This window comes from Staurois parvus, unplaced genomic scaffold, assembly GCF_062004578.1.
Source record: "Staurois parvus isolate SC_StPar_1 unplaced genomic scaffold, SC_StPar_1.0 ptg000168l, whole genome shotgun sequence".
Taxonomy (NCBI): domain Eukaryota; kingdom Metazoa; phylum Chordata; class Amphibia; order Anura; family Ranidae; genus Staurois; species Staurois parvus.
This window is the reverse complement of record NW_028317964.1, coordinates 2,821,780-2,847,680: the sequence shown is the minus strand read 5'-3', so window position 1 is coordinate 2,847,680 and position 25,901 is coordinate 2,821,780. Positions and strand designations below refer to the sequence as shown.

The 25,901-nt window shown below is 43.8% G+C and overlaps 1 protein-coding gene across 6 annotated transcripts in view; it reads left to right on the top strand.

Moving 5' to 3' along the window:
• LOC149462785 (pseudouridylate synthase 1 homolog) overlaps positions 1 to 25,901 on the top strand; it is a 91,585-nt gene that overhangs the window by 46,770 nt on the left and 18,914 nt on the right. For 5 of the 6 annotated variants that reach the window (XM_089676413.1, XM_089676409.1, XM_089676412.1 and 2 more), the window contains 2 exons: positions 16,094 to 16,196; positions 17,851 to 18,009. In XM_089676413.1, coding sequence (XP_089532539.1) covers positions 16,101 to 16,196; positions 17,851 to 18,009 — 255 coding nt within the window. In that variant the 5' untranslated portion in view covers positions 16,094 to 16,100. Of the gene's footprint in view, positions 1 to 16,093; positions 16,197 to 17,850; positions 18,010 to 25,901 lie in introns of those variants that run through there. The other variant, XM_089676414.1, reaches the window with a different exon arrangement.

Genomic DNA, 25,901 nt, shown 5'->3' with positions numbered 1-25,901 from the left:
TGAAATATAATCTTCTTTAATAGGTAATGATTTTTTATTTAATTATGGCAGATAGATGACAGTCTCGAGCCCTGGACACCCTACCAATAAGCCTCTCTCCAAGCATAGTGGGCTCTCTGTAACTTACGACTGTGCATTATCTATAGTAGCACTATATTCGATGGCAGAGCTACCAGGGTCGCAAAAGTCTCTCTTGAGACAGGGCCCCGCTATCCTGGCACCATGGAGGAGTCCTCAAGACAGTAGGAAGGCGGTTCATTGCAGAACATGTGAAAGGTGCTGCAGAACCCTAATGAAGGGCCGTGGGACAAGAGGGAAGGGCCCCTGGAGCAATGGAAAAGGTGGGGCCTCTATAGTTTCTTGCACTGGGGCCCTTGAAGGTGAATGTTCTTGTAACGCCTCTGATTATGCCGCTCCCTACCTCTGTATTTCACCAGCTTATTCCACATTATCAACTAACATATCTTAGAACATGACTGCTACATAAGAATTGCATCCTTTTATTTCTAGACAACCTCGCCCTGAATGCTCCCTACATACTAAAGCTTGGCAATTTTACACATCCTTGGAAAAAAAAAGGGTGCGCTGTCTCTTAAAAATTCCAAAGTGCAATTGTGCATACAATATCAAACCATATTACAGAGAAAATCGATAATCTTAGCTCAATATATGCAATAATCTAAATAAATATAAAAATAACATCACAAATAAGGTTGTGTCAAAACACCATACTCGCCTTTCAAAAAAAAACCTAAAAAAAACAAATAAATAATAAACCTAGAAGAGTATATATCCATACAGATGGATGAATGCGTGTATGGACAATAATAAGATAGACGCCTAAATATGTCAAAAACACACAAACTTAAAAGGTGTATGTGATATAACCCAGTGCTCTACCCTCAAAATAAAAAAAAATTATAAAAGTGTACATGCGTACAGAGATGTACATATGGACAAAAGTTAAATGAACAAGCATAAATATTGCAAACAAAGTTGAAGATGAATAAAGCAATCAAATGTGCAAAATGTCCATACAAGGGAATAAGTATCCAAAATCAGGACGGAAAATCCCAAAGGAAAAGAAGACACATTACAGAGTGTAGGATGGAGAGCATTTAGTGCTACAGGAAATCACACCACCCACATGTAAGGTGAATTCTTGACCAGAGACACTGATCCCACATAGAGATCATGAAGCGCCTTGCTGTCCCACAGCACAAAATCACATGTATATATACGTGATTTTCATTTTTGGGTAGGAGGGGGGCGCATGTGCCGCCCTACCCACGATGCTATTGGCGGCTAGTGATGTCTATCACCGGGCCCCGGTTGGTGAATCCTGGATGGCACTCAGGCGATTGTTGGGGAAAGCTGACAGGAGAGAGACCTGTGTTGTTTATACATAGGTCTCTCCCATCAGCATGGACATGCTGTTTTGTATCTCTTCAGAGCAGAGAGAAACAAAACTGTATGTCTCCCTAGTAAAACACAACACACAGTTAACCCTTTGATCACCCCAGATGTTAGAGACCAATTGTTCTACTAATGTACATAAAAGGAACTGCTTACTGTGCACCTGATGTCTGCTACAACCCCTGGCAAAAAGTATGGAATTACCACTTTTGGAAAATGTTCATTCAATTGTGTAGAAAAAAAAAACTAATCACAGACATGCCTCAAAACTATTTTCATGTAACATTCCAACCTTCTGACATTACGAAACACTTAAAAAAAAGAAAAAAAAAAGAAAACTGCAGTCAGTTGCAATTGTTTTTGCAGATCAAGCAGAGAAAAACAATATGGAATCACTCAATTCTAAGGAAAATATTATGAAATCATGAAAAAAAACACTACAGTACACCACTAGTACTTTGTTGCACCACCTCTGGCTTTTATAGCAGCTTGAATTCTCTGAGGCATGGATTTAATTATTGACAAATAGTATTTTTCATCAATCCGGCTCCAATCTTCTCTTACTGCAGTTGCCAGATCAGCTTTGCAGGTTGGAGCCTTGTCATGGACCATTTTCTTTAGTTACCACCATAGATTTTCAATTGGATTGAGGTCCGGACTATTTGCACACCATGCCATTGACATCTGATGTCTTTCTTGAAGGAAGGTTTTCATGGCTTTTGATCTATGGCAAGATGCATTATCATCCTGAAAAATGATGGCATCATCTCCAAACATCCTTTCAATTGATGGAATAAGAAAAGTGTCCAAAATCTCCATATAAATTTGTGCATTTATTGAAGATTTACTGACTGTCATCTCCTACATTTCATTGGAACAGCACCAAACAAAAGTTCCAGCATCATCACCATGCCCAATGCAGATTCGTGATTCATCACTGAATATCACTTTCATCCCAGTCATCCACAGTCATGATTGCTTTTCTTTTAGCCCACTGTAACATTGTCTTTTTTCTGTTAAGGTGATAACCGCATTCCGTCCGCCCTATAGCAGATAAACTGCTACAGGGCGGCAGGGGTGCGCAGAATCGTGTGTGTGTGTGTGGCCTCCCCGCGCTGCCATTCACAGCCTTGGCTGTCAATCAGTGGGTCCCGGCAGGTGATTACTCGCCAGCGCACGGTGATTGCCAAGCATCTCCAACAGGGGGAGGAGAACTGTTTGTAAACAAAACAGTTCTCCTCCCTGTCAGCTCGTGCAAACTGCTTTGCATTGAATGCAAAGCAGTGTGATTACAGTAAAGCAGGAACACGCAGCTCCTAGTAAAACAGCACACAGTTAACCCTTTGATCACCCCACATGTTAACCCCTTCCTTCCCAGTGCCATTAGTACAGTGTCAATGGGGATGTCAGTGACACAGTCAGTTCCACCCAATGCCTGCCGTAATCCCGCTATAAGTTGCTGATCGCCGCAATTACTATTAAAAATACATTTTTTTTAAATCCCAGTATATATAACACCATTTGTAAATGCTATAACTTTCACGTAACCCATTAATTTACACGTATTGGGATTTTTTTTAGCAAAGCTAAATACATGTAGCTGAATACATTTTGGCCTAAATTTATGATGAAAATTAATTATTTTTTTTTCTTTTTTAATTTTTACTGAACATGTTTAATAGCAAAAAGTCAAAAATATTGTTTTTTTTTTTCTCAAAATTGTCAGTCTATTTTTTTTTGTTTGTTGTATAACGTGAAAAACACACAGGCAATCAAATACCACCAAAAGAAAGCTCTATTCATGAAAGGATGTAAATTTAATTTGGGTGCAGCGTTGCATGACCCCGCAATTGTCAAAGTAACGCAGCTCCGTAACGCAAAAAATGGCCTGGTCAGGAAGGGGGGTAAATCCTCTGGAGGGCAAGTGGTTAATGATGGTTTTCGTTTGGCTTTTCTGTATGTAATCCCCATTTCCTTATTGACTCCAGTTTCTGCCCATTTGTTCCTCATTTGTTTTGTTGTGTGTTTTCTGTTTTCAAGGCATATTGCTTTAATTTTCTATCTTGATGCTTTGATGTCTTCCTTGGTCTACCAGTACACTTCCCTTTTACAACCTTCCCATTTGATTTGTACTTGGTCCAGATTTTAGACACAGCCTGACTGGCAACAACCAACATCTTTTGCAACATTCCATGACTTCCTTCCTGAAGAAGTTTTATAATTCACTCCTTTGTTTCAACTGATATTTCTCATGTTGGAGCCATGATTCATGTCAATCAGATTTTTTTTTTTTTAACTGCAGACTAATTATTAGATGTAATCTGATGCAGATGTTTGTTTTAGAACTGCAAAGTACATGGTGATGATAATTTCCTCGGAACTGAGTGATTTCACATTTTTTTTTTCCTCTGCTTGATCTGCAAAAACAGTTGCAGTTGACTACTGTTTTCTTTCTTTCTTTTTTTTTTTTTCAGTGTTTCTTAACCACTTGAACTCCTGAGGATTTACCCCCCCCCCCTTTCTGACCAGGCCATTTTTTACGATATGGCACTGCGTTATTTTAACTGACAATTGCGCGGTCATTCAATGCTACACTCAAATTAAATTTGTGTTCTTTTTTTCCCACAAATAGAGATTTCTTTTGGTGGTACTTGATCACCTGTGTGGTTTTTATTCTTTGCGCTATAAACAAAAGAAGACCGACAATTTTGAAAGAAAAACTATATTTTTGACTTTTTGCTATTAAACATGCCCAGTAAAAAAAAAATAAAAAAGTAAAATTTCATCATAAATTTAGGCCAAAATGTATTCTGCTCCATGTCGTTGCTAAAAAAAAAATCCCAATACGTGTAAATTAATTGGCTTACGTGAAAGTTATAGCATTTACAAATGGCGGTATATATACTGGAATTTTTTTTTTTTGCTAATAATGTTGACAATCACCAACTTATATTGGGACTGCGGTGGGCATTCTGACACTGGGGGGGTACTGACTTGGTGCCACTGACATCCCCGGTGATCAGTGCTAATAAAAAGCACTGACATTATACTAATGGCACTGGGCAGGAAGGAGTTAACATGTGGGCAATCAAAGGGTTAACTGTGTGCTGTTTTACTATGATGCTGTGTTTCACTGCAAGCACACTGCTTTGTATGGCTCTGCTATGCAGACCCATACAAAGCAGTGTGCAGGAGCTGGCGGGAAAAATCTTTAATGTTTACATACAGGTCTCTCCCTCGTCGGAAATCCTCGGAGATCGCCGGGTGTGGGTAGGGAATCACCGGCTGGGACCCGGTGATTGACAGCCAAGGCTGCGAATGGCGGCATGGGTAGGGCGCAAGCGCACCCCCCCCCCACCCAGAACTGCAAATCATGTGTATATACATGTGATGTTGTGCACCCGTGCCACCCTGTAGCAGTATTTCTGATGTAGGGTGGCCCGGGAACAGTTAAAACCAGAAGGTTGGAATGTTAAATGAAAATAGTTTTGAGGCATGTCTGATTATTTTTTTTTTTTTCTTTACACAAATAAACAATTGAATGAACCTTTTCCAAGAGTGGTGATTCCATACTTTTTGCCAGGGGTTGTACATGCCCCACCTTCCCCAGTTATCAAAGTATAGATTGCTGCATTATACTGCCTAGAATGTTTCCTGCAAGCTCATTGACTTTCATTGATCCCCCTGCCCGGAGAGCATTTGGATGAAAGACCACTGAAATTCTCAGAGGTGCCGGGTGAGCTTCTGCATTTCAGTTCTCTGTAAACAAGATCTAACAGAATGCATAACGCTTGGGCTAGTTTCAGATCATAAACTCCATATACTAATCTAAATTTCACTCTGTACTCCCCTCGGTATAGTGTTATTTAAGCAAAGCCAGTTGGCAGATATAAAAGTGGATTTATAAAGGGAAAAAAAAACATTCGCAATTCACCCAGTGAAAGTGCATGTGCACTTGGTGTGTGTGAATGTTTGTGTTTCATAGATTTAAAATGGAAAATACAGCATTTGGCCACTAGATGATGCTGCATAAATCAGTGCTATATACTGTACATAACTGTAATAAATGCAGTATGCTATGTTTTAAATCAATGATAAATCTTCATCCATAACAGGAAATAGCAATGATCCTATCTTGCCCCGTTCACACAGAATGAATGTATATGCACTTTCACTGGGTGAATTGCTGCACCAAATTTTTTTAAACTCACCCCATAAAGTGTCCCTTTTAAAGTGGGTAGCGTCATAAAATGTCCATATTAATAGGGAAACAAAGTATTTTTTTAACTGGCATGCATTTATAAAATCTATCACTGTGGGGTACCAGAAAAGACTTTAGACTTTTGTGATGCGGTAAAATGCGTGTAATATAGTCTTTTTCGTACATCAAAGGACACAAAGTAGGCTATTCATGACTATGTGGGTTATATGCCACCTAGAGGTGAATGGACACTGGCTGACCAATCAGAGAGCAAGACATCCCCTATATAACCCCTCCTACACCAGAAGTACTTCAGTTTATTTTGCAATTGTCTGTAAGATGGATGGTCACTGAACATGTGCTTTGTGAGCATACTTGGAGGTATGGAACGGTTCTACTGAGAATCAAGGGCTTCAACTGGATCCATTCGAAAAGCTGTTAGCCAAAATGGATGGTACCTGAACCTCGTTAAATAGGAGAAGAATCTGGTTTCTGCCTGTAATGCAGCCATTATGGCGCTGGACCAGGGGCGGACTGACCATTTGGAAACTTGGGCACTGGCCGAGGGCTCGGGGTCAGTAGGGGGCCCCATGAGATGCCCCTGGTACCTTTTTCATAGGCTTTTTTGAGTTTGGACAAGGACATAGGGGCCCCATGATCCCCTATTGCCCGGGGGGCCTCATGAGTTGTCAGTCCGCCCCTGCGCTGGACCCTGCATAATGGAACCCTGTGCAGTGTTTGTTCTGACCAAGGTGCTTTCCAGCAGGATGCTGTTCAGGTCCAAGACAGTGGCCCCACATTATGGGAACCGAGTCCTTAAAGGTCTGCATGACAGAGCCCGCTGTGATGGGTGAAGGTTGGAGTCCTGTTATATTTCAGAGTCCTGAAGTGAGAATGGTAAGTTTACATTTGCAGTGTTTCTTTAAAAAGAAATATCACTGGTGGCAGTGCGCTGTTTAGTTTGGCCCGACCATGCTCTGAGGATTTCAAAAGGACTGCAGTTTTCTCCTGCAGCCTCTAGAGAGCGCGGGGCCGCTCTATATAGCCTACTCTTGTGCAGTACAGTCAGGAAGTAGAAGGGCGGCCTTTTTTATGATTGAAGTCTTGACTTGATAAAGCAACCGGCCTCTTCCTTCTAAAGCTGCGGCTCCAGCAAGAGTTCCCCCCCTCTGTCTCTCCACATCGTGGTGACGTCATCCAGGACGCTGGGACGTCGGGTAAACGTGGTCCCTGCACTGACAGGCATTCTACTCCACTGCTTCCCTCTGAGCGGACGGGCCGTCCATCTTGGAACCTGGCTTCCTAAAGCCACAGGCTGGTTATTTATTATTGTTTTACCATATGACTTATTAAAGACACACCTCCATACAAGGTGTATTATTTCTATCACAAAACTACACAGCGCCTGGCTCCTGTTCATACCTCCCACAAACCGATGTGTTTTTACCATGGCAGCAGTGAGTTTTTTCCCCACCAATCATAGTTGACATATACCATTCACTTATTTCCTTTGGGACACATCTGTGCGCTTTTATCCAGACCATTCTTACGTTATTGCATGCCTGCATAATTATTGGATATACTGCATACTTATACATGCATGATCTGCACTCTTGTACATGCATGAGCTGCATTCTTGTACATTCTTGTTCTCAAAGACACAAAACACATTATACAACTAATTCAGAATATAGAGCCGACTTGTAATACCATTTTGAGTACTGCTGATGTGTCAGCATTGTACACCAATATAGATCATGAAGGGCCAATCCAAGCAGCAAAATGGGCTTAAAAAAATATTCCACACGAACGCACAAGCACAAAAGGTTTATTATTACTGTAAACGTTTGACATTTTGCCTCAAAGATAACTATTTCTGGTATAAGGGAGTAGCCATGGGAGCAAAATTTTGCTCCCAGTATAGCTAACTTATATATGGCCCAATGGGAAGAGGAGACTATCTCTGAAAATACCAAGAAGGAAATCATCCTATATAGGAGGTTCATAGACGATCTCATTATAATGTGGCAGGGAGAAAAACCATCCCTGCAAGAATTTTTGGAGTATCTGAACCAAAATGATAACAATATAAAACTGGGAAATCAGTACTCAGAACATTATCTGGATTTAGAGATCACGAAGGATAAGAATGCCATATACACAAAAACCTACTTTACGAATACTGATAGGATTGCTTATATCCCTATGACCAGTAGTCATCTTAAACCTTGACTCACAAACATCCCCAGGGGGCAATTCAAGCAAATCAAAAGAAACTACACAGACTCAAGATTATGAGACAGAGTGCTGTCCGTGATACTTTTTTTATTTGCACTAACATACAATTTTGAGGACAAGCTTTCGGGGTATGTCCCCTTCTTCAAAGTCCAAGCAGTACTGTACAAATCACAAAGTTTCAGAAGAATGTTAGAAGAGATGAAGGAAAAAAAAAAAGAGAGGCTAGAGATAAGATACAGCCGGGGGGAGGGGGGGGGGGTACTACACTCACACAGAGGGAGTCAAGCTAGCTAATAGTCAGTGAGGAATCCCATGTCCAAGTTAAGGCCGTTATCTCTTGTGTCAAATAGAATTATCATTCTTAGTTCAAAAGTTTTTCTTTCCTGGATGGATTTGAAATTTCCTTTAAGAACTAAAATATTGAGGTCTCCCATTGTGTGGCCTGGTTGTGTAAAATGGTGTCCTACAGGTGTGCAGAGGTCATCTTCTTTATGTTCCTTGATGGTATGTCTGTGCAAATTCATCCTTGTTTGCAACTTCTGTCCTGTTTTGCCAACATAAGATCCTTTGCTACATTTTCTGCACTGGATAAGGTACACATTTCTGGAGGTGCAGCTGTATGAGCCAGAAATATTGAAGATCCCTTTTGAGTGTCTTTTTGATGGATTGGTTTGGTTGCACAGTTTGCAGCGTTTCTTATTGGATCTTCAATATTTCTGGCTCATACAGCTGCACTTCCAGTAATGTTGTGTACCTTATCCATAGGAATATGGCCATCGCCATACAGACTCCAACAAAATGGCGCTGAGGTGTCCCCTATATAAACGGTATGAGCACCGTGCCGTCCAATCATTCCCCCTGATGAAGCCACGTGACCCATTGGTGTAATGCGTAGGGGAGGGGCTTTGACGTCACAACGCTCAACGGACAGTGAAAGGTAACAGCTGGCTATACATGTCAGAACTATTAGCGGTATTTGGAGCATTTGTTTTTGCAAAAAGCGCATTTACACATTATACATGTGAGTGGAACATTTTTATAAATAAATGCTTTTTTATAAGGAAAAAGCACTGTTCTGGTTATTTTTCTTGGCATATAAACTGTTGGAAGAGGACAATTAGAGGAGTGAAGAGGATCCAGACCTGTTGGATACTAGTCCCATCTTTACATAATCCCACAAAGGGACACAAGCTCTATATGACCTTTATTAAGGGTTGGGTCATATATATAAGGTGAGAGCACAACTGGTGGAGGTGCACAAGTGTTGGTATGGCATTAAACACCAGTGGTGAATTGAGGAAAACTTGATTTGTTATACCACATTGATTGCAGAGAATCACGGATGTGATACGGACACTTGGATATATTTGTGTTGAAAGACGTTTTGTATCTTTGTATATTTGCATATATTTATAGCCTTAAGTGGAGTGCGGCACAGTTTTTGATATTTTATATTTATATTAGTAACATATTTTTGTGAGTATGTATGGTGCAAGCGATCTGCTAATATTCACATAGGGTAAATATTCACATATCGCACATTGGCACAAAGTATATGGCATAGCAGCTCACGAGTTTTTATTTTACTTGTTAGTCAGTGAACTGCATTTTTGTGCTTGCATGATCTGCATATTTTAATGCTCTACATACTTACATAAACTGCATACTTCAGCAGATCTGCAGGCTTGCATACCTGCGTGATTGAGTAGCTGTAGAACATCCAGCTATGGACTGCATTCCTGTATAATTAGGTTTTTGAAATTACAGTTGCTACATTATTTGCCTGGTATACGAATAAAAGGTCTCAGAAGGGGGAGGCAGGTGCACCACCCTCAATCCCAGTGGACTGGCGATGTTCTCATCTTCTGGTAGACCAGTAGGTCCAGGTGTATCTGGGCCACGTTGTTAGTCTGGCATTGCAGCTATTTCTGGTAAGTGGAGCTGCAATGGACTGTGGCCGCTTTACCTGGAAAGCGCCTGATCTTGTCTGAACTCAGAAACTAAGCTTTTCCCCTTTAGAGTCTGAGGCTGCTGTGTGTGGAGAAGTATTTCGGACAGAGGATGCTCGGGCAGTCTCTGAAGTGATTCAAGACACTCAACACATTCGCAGGCCTGATACCAGACAGGGACGTTAGATCTATGTTAAGATCCCAAGGCACTGGACATTAATCTAGACGTCTTTCTGTTTCGGATAGGGTCAATCCGATTAGTGGTGGCCTCTCTGCTAGAGGTAGATTTCGGGGGTCTATTATCCTTAACGATGCATATCTGTGTTGATTTTTTTCAGGCCCATCAAGGGTTCTGCGTTTTGCAGTAAACAATTGTCATTTTTTGTTTTGAGGCACTGTTCTTTGGGCTGGCCACAGCCCCCCAAGCATTCACAAAGCTCCTAGCTTTGTGCTGGGTTTGCTAGGGTCACAGGGGTATCACTCTTAGAATACCTTGATGTTCCTGTGCTTTGCTCTGGATTATTGGACGAATCAGTTGTACAGGTTGTGGTTAACCACCAGGGCAGTACCAAGGGTCGTGCGATTCAGAAACAGGTGCATCACATTCTGTCTGGGGCAGAACAGCATGTGTTGTCTCTGTTAGCAATACATATTCCAATTATAGGAAACTGGCAGTGGGTTTTACTAGCAGGGTTGTCCCTGCATCCCTGCAATCAAGTCGGCGTTGGGGAATTCTGAATATGGATCTACAGACTTCCAGGTTTTACTACAAGTTAGACAGGTTGTGTCCAGGTCAGGAGTCCCACTGACGGCCTAGTCCAGGAGGGCTTGGTACACTGACATAGTGTCTGGCAGGGGACACTTCTTGGACATTTTTGGTCTGCCCAGACCTATTGTCTTGGGTCCAATAACATATCTTGCTTTACGATTGCTAGAATTGAAGGCTGGGCTATTGAAGCCCGGGTCTGCATGGATCAGGGGGATCATGGTTACTGGATTTCCCCACTATTAAATGCCTGGAAGCCGGCTTCAGGGAGTTTCCATTACAAGGCCTGTAAATTTTATTTGCCTGGTGTGAAGCCTTTTCCTTTTTCCTATCAAGAGGGGAAATGGAATCGACCTTAGGTGCCATTTAGGGTCAGATTTTGGCTCTATCCATTTTTTCCCAGAGATCATTTTTTCCTCACTCCTTGATTTGTACTTCGTACAGGATGTAACACGGATAGACCTGTATGTCGGGCCACCCTGGTGTCCTTGGGAATTGAACTTAATCTTGGCTGTTATTGCGGAGGCCACCTTTTGAAACAATAAAAGAAATGTAATCTTTTGACTTGGAAGGTGGCTTCTTTGATTGTCACTTCAGCAGGGAGAGTGTAAGCTGGTGGCCCTTTCATGTAGGGAACCGTTCTTGGTCTTGGAAAATGATGAGGTGATGTTGCGTCCTCATCTGTCTTCTTCTCTAGAGTGGTTTTTAGTTTTCACTTAAATCAGGACAGGGTCTTGCCTTTCTTATTTTCCTAGTCCACAGTCGGCAGGGGAAAGACAGCTGTATACTCAGAATGTACTTCGGATGGGCAGGATTTACTTGAGTTTGGCGCCACAAGTCAGGATTCCTGGTTTGTGCTGCCAGATGGGCCCAAGCAGGCGGCTTCCAGGGCAACTATTTCTCGCTGGATCTGCCAGTTAATAATTCAAGCCTGTGATTTGAAGGATAAGGTCCCACCCTTTCGGGAGAGAGCACGCTCTACCAGGATTGTGGGGGCATTTTGGGTGATCCACCATGTGGCGTCAGTTGCTCAGGTTTGCAAGGCCGCTACATGGGCTTCGGTTCACACATTCACAAGGTTCTAAAAGGTGGATGTCAGAGCCGCAGAAGATTCTACCTTTGGTTGCAGCGTCTTTCGAACAGTTGAGTAGGTCTTGTGGGATTGTTGGCGGCAGCTGTCATAATCTCACCCTTCCCTCAAAATTTCTTTATTCCTTTGGGACATCCCACATAGTCATGAATAGCCTATTCGTTCTACTCTGCAGTACACCAAACGTATTCATGCCTCGACTATATTCTGGTCCAATAGAAGGATCTGTCTCGGTGAGATAACTCTCTCGGATCACGCTCCTGTATTCTTAGACCTACAGTTGGGCCCCACTACCTGTGGCCCACTGTCCTGGTGTCGGAGTGAGGGGTTGCTGCAATCTCCAGAGATTAGGTCATCCATTGAACGTGCTCTTTCTGACTATTTCGCACTTAATAGAAACTCTGTGGACAGCCCTTACGTCCTTTGGGAAGCCCATAAACCAGTCAGCAGTGGCTCGCTGATGGCAATTAGTGACGACCTTAAACCGGCTCATTTTTCTTCAGGTTGACACCCTTTTAGCATGCCTCTGATGCCTGGAGGGCGCCCATTAAGCTACCCTGGTGAAGGCTACATATCAGGATCTCCTCAAGACTCAAGAGGAACTAAATTCCATTCTCTTCTCTAAAGTCAAGGAAAAGCTGGCATGGTCACATCTTTCTATGTTTTCCAACAAACGCAGCACTCTTCTGGCCAGGGCGCTGAGAGGAACTCGTACCCGGACTTCCATCCCTCATATTGTGTCAGCATCTGGACAGAAGTTGTCCTCTTCAGACACTATGGCTAGTGAATTTTACTCCTCCTTTTTTTAGGGCTCTGTACAATATAGTACCAAACGCCTCTGGAGACCCCCCCCCCCCCTCCCCTCCCCGCCCCACCGGGTATCCGGCCAGAGATTTCCTCCTATATTGCTGCTTCTGGTATGTCTACCCTCCCTCCCAGCTGCTCATCAGGAGCTGGAGGCACTCATCATAGTTGAGGAGTTGGGGGTGGCACTTGCTCAATCAAAACCAAAGAACAAGATGGGTTTTACTGCTGCCTACTGTAGAGCTTTTTTTGAACTTTTTTCAACCTGCAGTCCCCCTGTATGGTGGTGGCCTTTAACTTCCTATCAAAGGGAAAGGCCATGCTTCCGGACACCCTCCGGGTCTATATCGCTTATCCCCAAGGAAGACAAAGACTTGGCACAATGTGGCAGTTACTGTCCCATCGCACTTCTGAACACCGACCTCAAGTTGTTCAAGAAAATTCTAGCTAATCGCCTGCTACCTCACATCCCTCCCCTGGTACGCAAGGATCAGGCTGGCTTTGTCCCTCTTAGTGAACCAAGAAACAACACCATTCATGTCTTCAAATTGATCCATGCTGCCAGGACCTCTAAAAAAAAAAACACACTTATTCTACTCTCCACTGATGCCGAAAAGGCCTTTGACCGGGTCCACTGGGTCTTTATACAAGTGACGTTGCTCAACATTGGTCGTGGTACCTCCGTGCTGAGATGGGTTTCCTCCCTTTACTCTCAACCCTCGGCCTCTGTCCAGGTAAATGAAACTAGGTCAGATTTCTTCCCAGGGATGTCCCCTCTCCTCGTTAATTTTTATTCTGACCCTGGAACAATTCCTGTGTATGATCCTTGCGGACCCCAATATTTCCGGCTATTGCATATCCTGTGGCGAATATAAGGTCACTGCGTTCGCCGGTGACCTGATCTTTCTTACAGATCCCCTTCATCTCCCTCCCCAACCTTATTCAGGCCCAAGAAGCATATTGCTCTCTTTCTTTCTTTAAAATCAATTATGCAAAATCCTCTGCTTTGAACGTCTCCTCTGACGACAGTACTGTTAGACGACACCTTCGATCTTCCTTCCCGTTCCGCTGGGCTTCGGAATCTATCAGGTATTTGTGCACAAATACAGTATTACATCTGATCTCTCATACCTCTACTCTGCAAACTTCATTCCTGTTTGCTGAAAATCAAAGGGGACTTGCTACTCTGGCATACCCTCATCTTGACTTGATTTGGTCGCTGTAACGCCCTCCAAATGTCTTTGCTTCCTCGTATCCTTTATCTCCTGCAAGCGCTCCCTATCTATCTACCAGCACAGTTCTTCCAGAAGGTTAACACCATGTTTCGAGCTTTTGTTTGGTCTTATAAGAAACCAAGACTGGCCTTGCGTCTATTGACTTTGCCCAAGAGATGTGGAGGGGTTGGTTTACCTGACATCCATTCTTACTATAGAGCTGCTCACCTCACATGTCAGATTGACTGGCATTTCCATTGGGAAGCCAAACGCTGGGTAGTCATAGAACTAGAGGACTCCCAGGGTATGATGACGATTTGGCCATGGTTGACTCCTCCTCTGCCACGGGATCTCAATGCCTCTCTGACTCTGGGCACCACTTTGAGGGTTGCTCGGGAAGCATTCAGAAACACCCCAATATCCCCTGGTTGTTCCCCGTTATTTCCTGTACGGGGTAACCCTGACTTTACCCCCCGGATTAGAAGACCAACGATTCTCACGCCTTTCCTCTTTTGGACGGACTAACCTATCTGATTTCTTGACCCCGGCTGGGACCATCATTTCATCTGATCTTACTAGGTTGGTAGACCCTTCCCTTAATTTCTGGGGTGGATTGCAGTTTCACGCTTACCTGTTTTCCCTTTTGCACGTTCTGGGCATTGCCTGTCCCCTGACTGCAATAGAGTACAGTTGCCTCTAGAGTGAGCCAGTTCGGCTTACCCTTTCCACCATTTGCTTGTCCCTTAATCAACCTGAGTATGTTCACGCTTTCCTATCCAAATGGGAATCTTACCTAGGCTTGACCCTCATGTCACCTCAGAGAAAATTCTTCACTTTGCTCAAAAGTCTTCTATGGCTACCAAGGTTCAAGAAACCAACTATAAACTCCTTACTCGATGGTATTGGGTTCCCACCAGGCTCCACTCCATTTCGCCTCAATTTCCAGTGTCTGCTGGAGATGCGGGACCGACCAGGGCTCCTTTCTACATATCTTCTGGCAATGTCTGAAGCTGCAATCGTTTGGGCAGGGAGTAACTGGGATTATTAAACAACTCACTGCAGTTGATTTGCAGAATGACCCTGCAGCTTGCCTTTTGCATTTAACAGGAACATTCATTAAGAAATATAAAGCCTCCTTGACCATACAGCTGCTTAATGCAGCGAAGGCCTGTATCCCACTCCTATGGAAAGACATTCATCCTCCTACACTAGCCATGGGGTTTGCTAAGGATAATCAACTTAGGGACATGGAGGACCTTACTGCCATGTTACATAACCAAGAGGAGACCTTTAAGGAAAGCTGGTGCCCCTGGCAATATTTTGTCTACACGGATGCCTGCCAAAACAAATTTACTACCTCCTAATGACGTGGTTCTCTCTAACATGCTATCAGCTTTGCCCGGGAGAGGATGGATATTTTTCTTTTTTCTAGCCTGCTCTATCCAAAACCACAACCCCCCCTCCCCCGTTCTTTTTTTTTTTTTACTTGCCTTTCTTCTGGCCTTTAATTTTCTTCTGCTTCTTTCTTCTCCCCTCCTCCTTCCCCTTCTTATGGACCCTCTCTTGTCTTCAACCCCCCCCCCCCTTCCTCTTTTTTCATGGGGTGCCAAGGCGGGCCTCTCCTTCAGCTCTCCCGTTTTCCTTGATATCGCTTTATCTCTTTACCTGCTGCTGCAATGCCTATACCTGCTGCCCTGACAATATCCTAGTGACCCGGTGCACATCAGCCTGTTTTTTGTTGCCCTGCCCTACTCCCCCCTCACACACTGGTTTATTCCAAGATGTATACTTTTTCAATTTGTGTATAATTTGCTTTGCCTGGTCCATTATCCCTGCTTGTATTATACCTTGTCTTACAAATTGGACCTTTCTGGTCCTATCGTATGCAGTCCAGTTTTTTTTGTTCGGCATTCTGTCTTATACTGTCACAATGGTTGTTGTCTGCCTTTTTTGTATATGATGTCTTGCATAAAAATATAAATAAAGAAATTAAAAAAAAAAGAATAGCCTCTGTGCCCCGTGATGTACGATAAAGAAAATTGGATTTTTTTCTACATACTTACCTGTAAAATCCATTTCTTGCAGTACATCATGGGATATAGAGGTCCTGCCCATCTTTCTGGAATTTCATTGCTTGCTACAAAAACTGAAGTACTTCCTGTGTAGGAAGGGTTATATAGGGGAGGACTTCCTCTCTGATCGGCGAGTGTCCATTCAGCTATAGGTGGCATATATCCCACATAGTCATGAATGGCCTGCTCTGTGTCCCATGATGTACTCCAAGAAATGGATTTTACAGGCAAGTATGTAGAAAAAAATCTAATTTTTACCATTTAGTTCAGAATACCTATCTTTCACAAATGATCTATAAAATGAAAAATTAAATGCTTAATAAAGTTGTTCTTATGTCATCAGGGAGAAAATGGGGAGAATCACAATTCTAGGAGTTCATTTCAGAAGCGTATGCAGGAATGTCCTGTCCCGTTCATTAAGTGTGGCAGCTAGTGTTCCATCCCAGGTACTGTAAATCTTAAATACTTTATTGAGTTTCTAGGAAATAATCTAGCGTGTTTAGATTTCAATAGAAACCTGATTAAACTGTGGTGCAGCATTTTGGAAACTCCATTCCTAGCAACTTCCACCCTCTGAGACCATTACAAGGGGGCCTCCTGCTTGTAGTAGTTGTTAAGCCTGAAGGTTTTTTACCTTCTTGCATTCTATCCATGTAGGTAAAAACCTTCAGTGTGCAGCGCTCCCCCCTAATACCTGAGCCCGTTCCCGATCCAGTGATGTGCGTGAGAGTGGCTGCTGCCCTGACTTTCTGCCTCTTCATTGGCTCCTGCTGCTGTCAGTCACAGCCAGTGTGGCGGGGGCAGGGCTGAGTTCCATTCTGTGTATCTTATGGACACACAGAACGGGGCTTGGGAGCAAGCATGCACGAGTGCCCCCATAGCATGCAGGTTGCTATGGGAGCTCTCGGTCGGGGGAAGGAGCCGAGAGCACCTGCGGGGGAACAGAGAAGAGGTGCATCAGGGCAGCTCTGTGCAAAAACCATTGCACAGAGCAGATAAGTATAACATGTTTTGTCATTTTTTAAAAATTAAGCCTTTATCATCACTTTAATAAACCCTATTTTCTCATTTCACAAAAGGAATCTTTGTTATATTCATTGTGACTGTTATTTAAAATTTTAGCTGAAAAGAACTGTAACTTTAAAACAAAAATAAGTATCTTCTTCCTGGTATTGTAGCTTTGTGAATTGAGCATAATAACTGGGGGGTGGGGGGAATGTCAGAAACGGAACTGCTGTGGGTAGATATTGACTTCTTGAAAGACATTAAACCAGTTGGGAATTCGGCCCACTAGTATGACAGATTATTAGTATTATGTGCACTTACCCTTTTTCTTTAATGGAGGGAGTGGCGGGTTGTTTTCCTCTGTATTTATGCTCACAACTGTGCCTCTACTCATCGTGCACCTGTCAGCCCAGGAGGAGTCTTCTATATTGTTGGGTTGTAGCACCATATTCTTTGATTCATTCTTTACCTTTACAATGGCTAGATAGTGCATACGCCATTTGAGCCATCTTTACCTGGAGTAGCAGCAATAATTAGGCCCCTTTCACAGGAGGAGGGCTTCATTTGCCCAGTGGAGTATCTGTCCTCTGATCCCCTGCTGAGCAGGCGAATGACATAAACTGAGCAGACACAGACAGAGTCATTCTGCTCTATGGGCTATCTTTTTTTATTTGAAACCTTCATTAGCTAGTTGATGACTAGGGAGGAACCAAGGAAGGCAAAATATAAGTAGAATTAACTTCAGATTTAGGTTTTGTTTAGTCAAACCTATAAAATTCATCTACAAATGTGTAATATATGGGTTATGCTATTTAGCATGATCACACTCTTTATGAATGTTGGGCCTTATTTGACCAGCATACCTTTCTGTGCACCACTCTGGTATAAAAAAATACCTTTCCAGCAAGATGATGTAATACTGAATTGCACTCGGGAATCCCAGATGACAAGACATTTACAGAACAAGCAGTGATTCATTAGCCTTGAAAGGAGCATTACTGCCTAGTCTAATACTCCTGCAGTGTATTGTATTTTATGCTAATATAAATCCTGGAAATGGTGTATGATGTACTGTTCTGTCTTTATTTGGAGCAGATGGCAACGGATCAACACAGGTTACATAATCAGACATCAAGTGAAATAAATTTAAATGCGGAGAATGAATCTAAGAATATTGAAAACGCTCCAGTGCAAAAGGGGAAGACGTTTGCCATTATATTGGTTTACTGTGGTCTTGGATATAATGGTATGCAGGTAGGTGAACAATAGATATTGAATACCCATTTTATAATAAGATCTCACTTTCTCATTTCATAAAAGTCAGTGTCCCTCCAAAGAGCGAGTAAAGTCACAGTACCTTCTTTTAGGGTCCTTTCACACATAGTGCAGTGACTCATGTCTTTCTAAATTGGAAGAACACCAGTCACAGCTAGGGCACATAGAAAACCATTATTTTCTATGTGCTCTGTTCGCCCTGCAACCCAGTCCACAGGTGTAGTGCTTTGAGCTCTGATAAAATGCAGACATGCAACATCTGGATGGCACTGCATTGCACCACACAACATAGCAAGCCGGTGTGTGGTGACATAAATGGTCACTTTGTGCACTTCAAATAAAGTTAAGAAAAAAAGGGAACTGAAATGAGCATCACACCGCCCCTTCACTGCAGCCAAAACTGACAGGTCCCCGCACACTAAACCATTGCAGTTTAATGTGCTGGCAGTGTGAATACGCCCTTTAGAAAAAGTTTCTTCTAAAATGACCCGGCATTGGTTCCCTGAACCAGCAACCCCCCCTCATTTCTTTTGATTTGTGTCTATGTAGCACCTTCTGATTTTAATGATGTTGATCACATGGTAGAACCCATTTGATTAGCTCAATCTTTCAAAACTTAAAAGATGTAAACCCTATTGATATTAGAAATACTGGATTTTTTTTCTACATACTCGCATGTAAAATCCATTTTTTGGAGTACATCATGGGGCACAGTGTAAGCCATAATTATTATGTGGGTTATATGCCACCTATAGGTGAATGGACACTGACCTGACCAATCAAGAGTACTCAGGTACACAGTTTTTGTTGCAAGCAATGAATATCCAGAAAGAGGGGAGGGACCTCTGTGTCCCACGATGTACTCCAAGAAACGGATTTCACAGGTAAGCATGTAGAAAAAATCTAATTTTCTTTCTCATACATCATGGGACACAGAGCAAGCCATAATAATGACTACTTGGGATGCCCCAAAGCAATATCCTTGAGAGGTGGGTGATATTACAATACCCACTACCAACATCCCAAAAGGAAGCTATTCAGCTATGTAAAACACTGCGGCCAAAAGCAGAATCCTCCGTGGCTCTAACATCCACCTGCTAAAGCCTTGTGAATGTATGAACCGAAGACCATGTAGCAGCATTGCAAACCTGAGCAACTGACGCCTGGGGGCTGATAGCCCAAGATGCCCCCACACTCCTGGTAGCGTGTGCTTTCACCTGCAAGGAGGGAACCATAAGCTTGAATGATTGTCTGACGAATCCACGTAGAAATAGTTGATTTGGATGCCGACTGTCCTCTCCTGGGACCTACTGGCAAAATAAACAAGGAATCAGTCTTTCTAATCTGCGCTGTCATTCTCAAAAACACATTCTTATTGCCCGAGCTACATCCCAGGCATGCAAAGATATTTCTTTTGCAAATTGAGGCCTAGGAAAGAATGAAGGCAGAACAATGTCCTGATTAATATGAAAGCTAGAAACCACCTTTGCCAAAAAAAGGACGGATGAGGCCATAACACCACCTTATCCTGATGTAAAACCAAAAAATGGTTCCCTAGAAGAAAGAGCTGCCTACACCAATGCCCTTCTTGCATAGCTGATTGCCACCAAAAACAACCTTTCGAGTTAGCAGAACTAACTTAATCTCCCTGCTGAGTTCAAATGGTGGTTTCTGTAAAATTGCTAAGACCAAATGCAAGTCCCAAGGACAAGTGGGGCTGTCTGACAGGAGTAACAGTACACATCACTCCCTGTAAAAAAAAGTACAAACCAAAGAGTGAGAAGTAATCAGTCTTTGGAAGAAAACAGCCAAGGCTGAAACCTGACCCTTAATAGTACCAACAGCCAACTTCTTTTCTACTTCTGACTGGAGAAAAGACAAAATTCTTCCAATCAAATACTTCCGGGGGTGCCAGTTTCGACCCTCAGACCAAGAAATATATGCCTTCCAAGTTCTATAACAAATGTTCACAGAAACCAGCTTCCTAGTGTTAAACATTGTGTGGATAACTGAGTCTGACACTCCCCTATCTGGGTGCAGTATAGGACCCTGAGACAGCAGGTCTGACCAATCTGGCAGAGGCCAAACATCGCCCGCTGCTAGCCTGACCATGTCCGCGTATCAACACCTCCTGGGCCAGGCTGGTGCCACTAATGTCACCGGAATCACCTCGTCTCGAATCCTGTGTATTAGCCGTGAGAGTAGCTGAATTGGGGGAAAGCCATAGATTAGGGAAAATTTATCCCATGGTATCACCAAGGCATCTACCCCTATCGCAAGAGGGTCCCACATCCTGGATACAAACCTGTCCACCTTGCTGTTGAACCTGGATGCCAATAGATCTGTGTTCGGGTAACCCCAATGCTGGCAGATTGCCAAAAACTCCTTGGGATGCAGAGCCCATTCCCTTGGAAACAACTGCCAATGACTGAGGTAGTCCACCTCCCAATTCTCTATCCCTGGTATGAATACTGCTGACAGAACTGGAACATTCCTTTCTGCCTGGGCCAGAATGAGATCTACCTCCTCCTTAGCCCTCAGGTTCTTGGTAATGCCTTGGTGGTTGATGTATGCCACTGCCGTAACCATGAAGCCTGGTTATCCAATATCTCAGGGCAAGCCGCACTGCCAGAAGCTCCAGAATATTAATGGGAAGGCTCTTTTCCTGCTGCGATCACGTCCCCTGGACTGTGGTCCCTTTTAGAACAGCCCCCCAACCTGAGAGGCTGGCATCGGTTGTTACCAGCTTCCAAATCACTGGTGGGAAAGATCTTCCCTTTTCTGAATTCCACGCTTCCAACCACCAATTCAGGTTTTGCAGCACCTGGGGGGACAAAAACATACGGTAATCCATAATCCAGCTCTGGAATGTTTGTTCCATGTCGATAGAATATTCCTCTACAAAGGCCTTGAGTGGAACTACGCATAGTGCACTGCTTGAATGAGGATACCATCTTCTCCATTAACCTCATGCAGAGACGAATGAAAGGATACTTCCTACTCCTCAAACTCCAAACCTGATCTCTCAGGGCATGGCCCTTTCCTGGAGGCGGAAAAAACACCTTTGCCTGGACAGTGTCTAACCAAGCCAAAATACTCCAGACTCTGTACTGGCTCCAGGGCCAACTTCTCGAAGTTGAACACCAAGCCCAAGCATTCCAGAGTATGAATCGCAAGGGCCACATTTTTTTAACCCAACTGACCTCTGAGCAGTAGATCGTCTAGATAGCCCAAAAATGATACTCCCCGGGTTCTGAGCAGCCCCAGAACTGGAGCCAGAATCTTTGTAAACACTTGAGGAGCTGTGGCTAGCCCAAAAGGTATGCCACAAACTGAAAATGTCAAGTTTCTACCGCAAACCACAGAAACTTTTGATGAACTGGAAATATTGGCACATGCAGGTATGCGTCCTTGATGTCTGTGGACAATAGAAATTCTCCCTCTTTTAAAGATGTGACTGCTGACCAGACTGACTCCATTTGAAATGAATGAACCTTTAGGAACTGGTTCAGCCCCTTTAAGTCTAGAATAGGCCTTACATCCCCATTCGGCTTTGGAACTGTAAATAGGTTTGAATAAAATCCTTTAAACCTTTCGTCCACTGGAAGTTCCGCACTTACGCCCTGGGACAAAAGTCAGTTGAGTGCCTGAAACAAAGCATTTCTTCTCAATGGATCTGTGGATACGTTGGACCTTAAGAAAACAGGGAGGAGGAATCCCCCACAACTCCAGTTTGTACCCTTGAGCAACTGTACCAGTGACCCACTTGTCATGAATCAACTCTTCCCAGATTTCTGCAAAAACCAAAAGTCTTCCACCTGCACGAGTGGGGGCACCACTTCATAATGAAGCGGACTTAGAATCTGATATTTTCAGGCTTCTGCACCCAGGGTTTCTTCTGGCGCTAAAAGGGTAAGAGTGTACTTTTTCCCCCCTTAAATCTTTTGGATATACTTGTCTAGGTCCTCCCCAAACAAATATTCTACATGAAAGGGAAAACTCGCCAACAATCTTTTGCACGATAGTTCCACCGCCCAACTCTTTAACCACAGGATCCTGCGCATGTGTAATGACAGAAGGGTCATGTGAGAGATCTGCTGAATCGAGTCCTTAAGGGTATCAACTGCAAAACACAAGGCCTGTGGTAAATCTGCCAAATCCAGAGCCGTATCCTCCTCCAGGATAGATGGTCTTTTAACCACCTGTTTAACACGGTCATTCAGACTCTTTGATAGATACCGAGAGCAGTAACTGCTGATTTTGCGCCAGCCCCTGCCAGGAAAAAAGAAGCCTTGAGGAACAATTCTAATTTCTTATCTGCCGGATCCTTAAACACCTTTACATTATCCAAAGGACAAGTTAAATGCTTATTCAGGGAAGACACAGCTGCGTCTACCCCCGGTATGCCCCACTTTGTAACAAACTTCTCCTCCATAGGATACAGAAGGGAGAATCTTTTGGGTGTTCCCACTCAGTATACATAACTTGCTCCAAAAGAGCATGCACCAGAAATACTTAAATACTTTGAGGTGGCTTTAATGAGCTCAAAGAGGAATAAGAGACCTCAGATGCCTCTACTGGGGGTAACTTGAAACCTGACCAGACCATATCAGTGAGGGTTTTGACCGATAACCTCTGTGATTGAGAAGCAGAAACCCCCTGCTTCTCATCTGGCTGTTACTCCTCTCACAGAATCTATTGTTTGACCCTCTTCAATATCCTCTACTGCATCTTCATCCTCCGGTTCTAACCACTTTTGTTCAAGGACTAGTGGGTCCATAGATGGGGATTTTTCCTGCTTCTTACCCCCCTAAGCCACCAATGCAACCATCCCAGCAATCTTGTCTTTTAACCCTGCTAGGGCTGATGCAAGATCCTCCTTAGTTACGTACGCTGATGCAGACATACTGGCAGTAGCCACAATGCCGGAAGAAAGCAGTGACTCAGATGGACCTGTTGCCCCTGGTCTTTTAGGAGAGGATAACACAGCATAACTTTAACTAGGCCTGATCGGACCTGGCAGTGGTGCATTTTCACCTTTTCCTGCGGTTCCTCCCCCACACCGCTTTCTGCATGACATTACCTCCACTAGTGTTACAATAACTGTGTAAGGATTTAATAAAAACACAGTATGCACAATAGACATGCTTAAGAATGAAGCAACACATTCAGTCAGTCCACTGAAATAAAAAAGGGGGTAGCATGTACACAACCCTCCCACCTGACTGGCTGACCCTCTCAGGGAAGTACTCACGTGCCGTTTAGAATAACCTGCCCTGTGTCCTGGCCATCCCTCCAGGGTCTAGCAGCAGTAACAACAGAGGTAGCGGCTGCTGCAGCAGCTCACGTCTAACAGGCAGAGTCCTAAATAATGTAAATAATGTGGTGAATTTCTCTTCCTGCTGCTGCTGCGCATGCGTCCCCACACGCTTGCATGCCCGTGTAGCAACAGACTCCCTAAAGTGGCCAAAATTAGGTACTACAGGCAGATACATGCAAAAAAAGGTACTCCTCCTGGAAGTCTTCCCAGTCAACCATAGCAGACTCCCGCATATATACACTGCTCAAAAAAATAAAAGGAACACTTTTTAATCAGAGTACAGCATCAAGTTAATTAAATTCCTGGGATATTGATCTGGTCAGTTAAGTAGCAGAGGGGGTTGTTAATCAGTTTCAGCTGCTTTGGTGTTAATGAAATTAACAGGTGCACTAGATGGGCAAAAATGAGATGACCCCCAAAACGGGAATGGTTTTACAGGTGGAGGCCACTGACTTTTTTTTCCTTACTCATCTTTTCTGTCTGTTTTTCACTAGTTTTGCATTTGGCTAGGGTCAGTGTCACTACTGGTAGCATGAAGCAATACGTGGACCCTACAGAGGTTGCACGGGCAGTCCAACTCCTCCAGGATGGCACATCAATACATGCCATTGCCAGAAGGTTTGCTGTGTCTCCCAGCACAGTCTCAAGAGCATGGAGGAGATTCCAAGAGACAGGCAGTTACTTTAAGAGAACTGGACAGGGCCGTAGAAGGTCCTTAACCCATCAGCAGGACCGGTATCTGCTCCTTTGTGCAAGGAAGAACAGGATGAGCACTGCCAGAGCCCTACAAAACGACCTCCAGCAGGCCACTGTTGTGAATGTCTTGGACCAATCAGAAACAGACTTCACGAGGGTGACCTGAGGGCCTGACATCGTCTAGTGGGCCCTGTGCTCACTTCTACCATAGAGCTCAATTGGCATTTGTCATTGAACACCAGATTTGGCAGGTCCGCCATTGGCGTCTTGTGCTTTTCACAGATGAGAGCAGGTTCACCCTGAGTACATGTGACCGACGTAAAAGAGGGTGTGGAAAAGCAGTGGAGAACGTTATGCTGCCTGTAACATCACTCAGCATGACCGTTTTGGTGGTGGGTCAGTGATAGTCTGGGGAAGCAAATCCATGGAGGGACGCACAGACCTCTACAGGCTAGACAATGGCACCCTGACTGCCATTAGGTATCGGCATGAAATCCTTGGACCCACTGTCAAACCCTAAACTGGTGCAGTGAGTCCTCGGATCCTCCTGGTGCACGACAATGCCCAGCCTCATGTGGCGAGAGTATGCAGGCAGTTCCTGGAGGATGAAGGGATTGATACCATTGAATGGCACCCACGTTTGCCTGATCTTCTCAACCGTGACCTCATCGGTGAACCTCATATCCACATCCACACACGCCAGAAAAATCTCTGGTGAGACTAATCATAAATTATCTGCATCCGCTTGGACACATCTTGCCAATTCTGGTAGCTCGTTGAAGGCAGAAATGTTGCTGACTTAATCAGTAAATATATAATAGGTAACTTTATGTCCCAACATGAAAAACTTTTCAGCAGATCCTATGAATGCCTAACAAAGACTGAATAATACCAAATACAGTAAGGCCAGTGCAGACCTCTTTGGTGGAACTGTGCTTTCAATATGTTGTAGGTTCCATTCTAAACAATTGGAGCAACCACGGCGTTATCCACTGAGGCATCATAGAGTCTGTCTGTCTTATACAGAATTCTGTGCAGTGTGGCACCTTTCCAAAGGTGTAGCCGGGAGGTGTTTGTGACAAAGATGATACTGCCCTGCAAATTACAAAGAAATGGGGCAATGTAGTTCCATTGATTGTGTCAGTTTTGAAGCTTGTTTGGCCATACTTTCCCATGTGAGCCAGAGGAGTGTACTTCACTTCTGCATTCCTGTAACCTAGATTTAGTCAACAGTGGGCTAAAGCCTTCTGTCAGCTGACATCACAGAGCCAGTCCAGGCTCTACAAGGATCCCAACCATGTTGTCGGGATTCATCCAGATGGTGTGTTGCTTCAGGTTATCTTCATTACCACTCTGCACGTTCTGGTCACCTTCATTACCACTCTGCACGTTCTGGTCACATTCATTACCACCCTGCACGTTCTGGTCACATTCATTACCACTCTGCACGTTCTGGTCACATTCATTACCACTCTGCACGTTCTGGTCACATTCATTACCACTCTGCACGTTCTGGTCACATTCATTACCACTCTGCACGTTCTGGTCACATTCATTACCACTCTGCACGTTCTGGTCACATTCATTACCACTCTGCACGTTCTGGTCACCTTCATTACCACTCTGCACGTTCTGGTCACCTTCATTACCACTCTGCACGTTCTGGTCACCTTCATTACCACTCTGCACGTTCTGGTCACCTTCATTACCACTCTGCACGTTCTGGTCACCTTCATTACCACTCTGCACGTTCTGGTCACCTTCATTACGACTCTGCACGTTCTGGTCACCTTCATTACCACTCTGCACATTCTGGTCACCTTCATTACCACTCTGCACGTTCTGGTCACCTTCA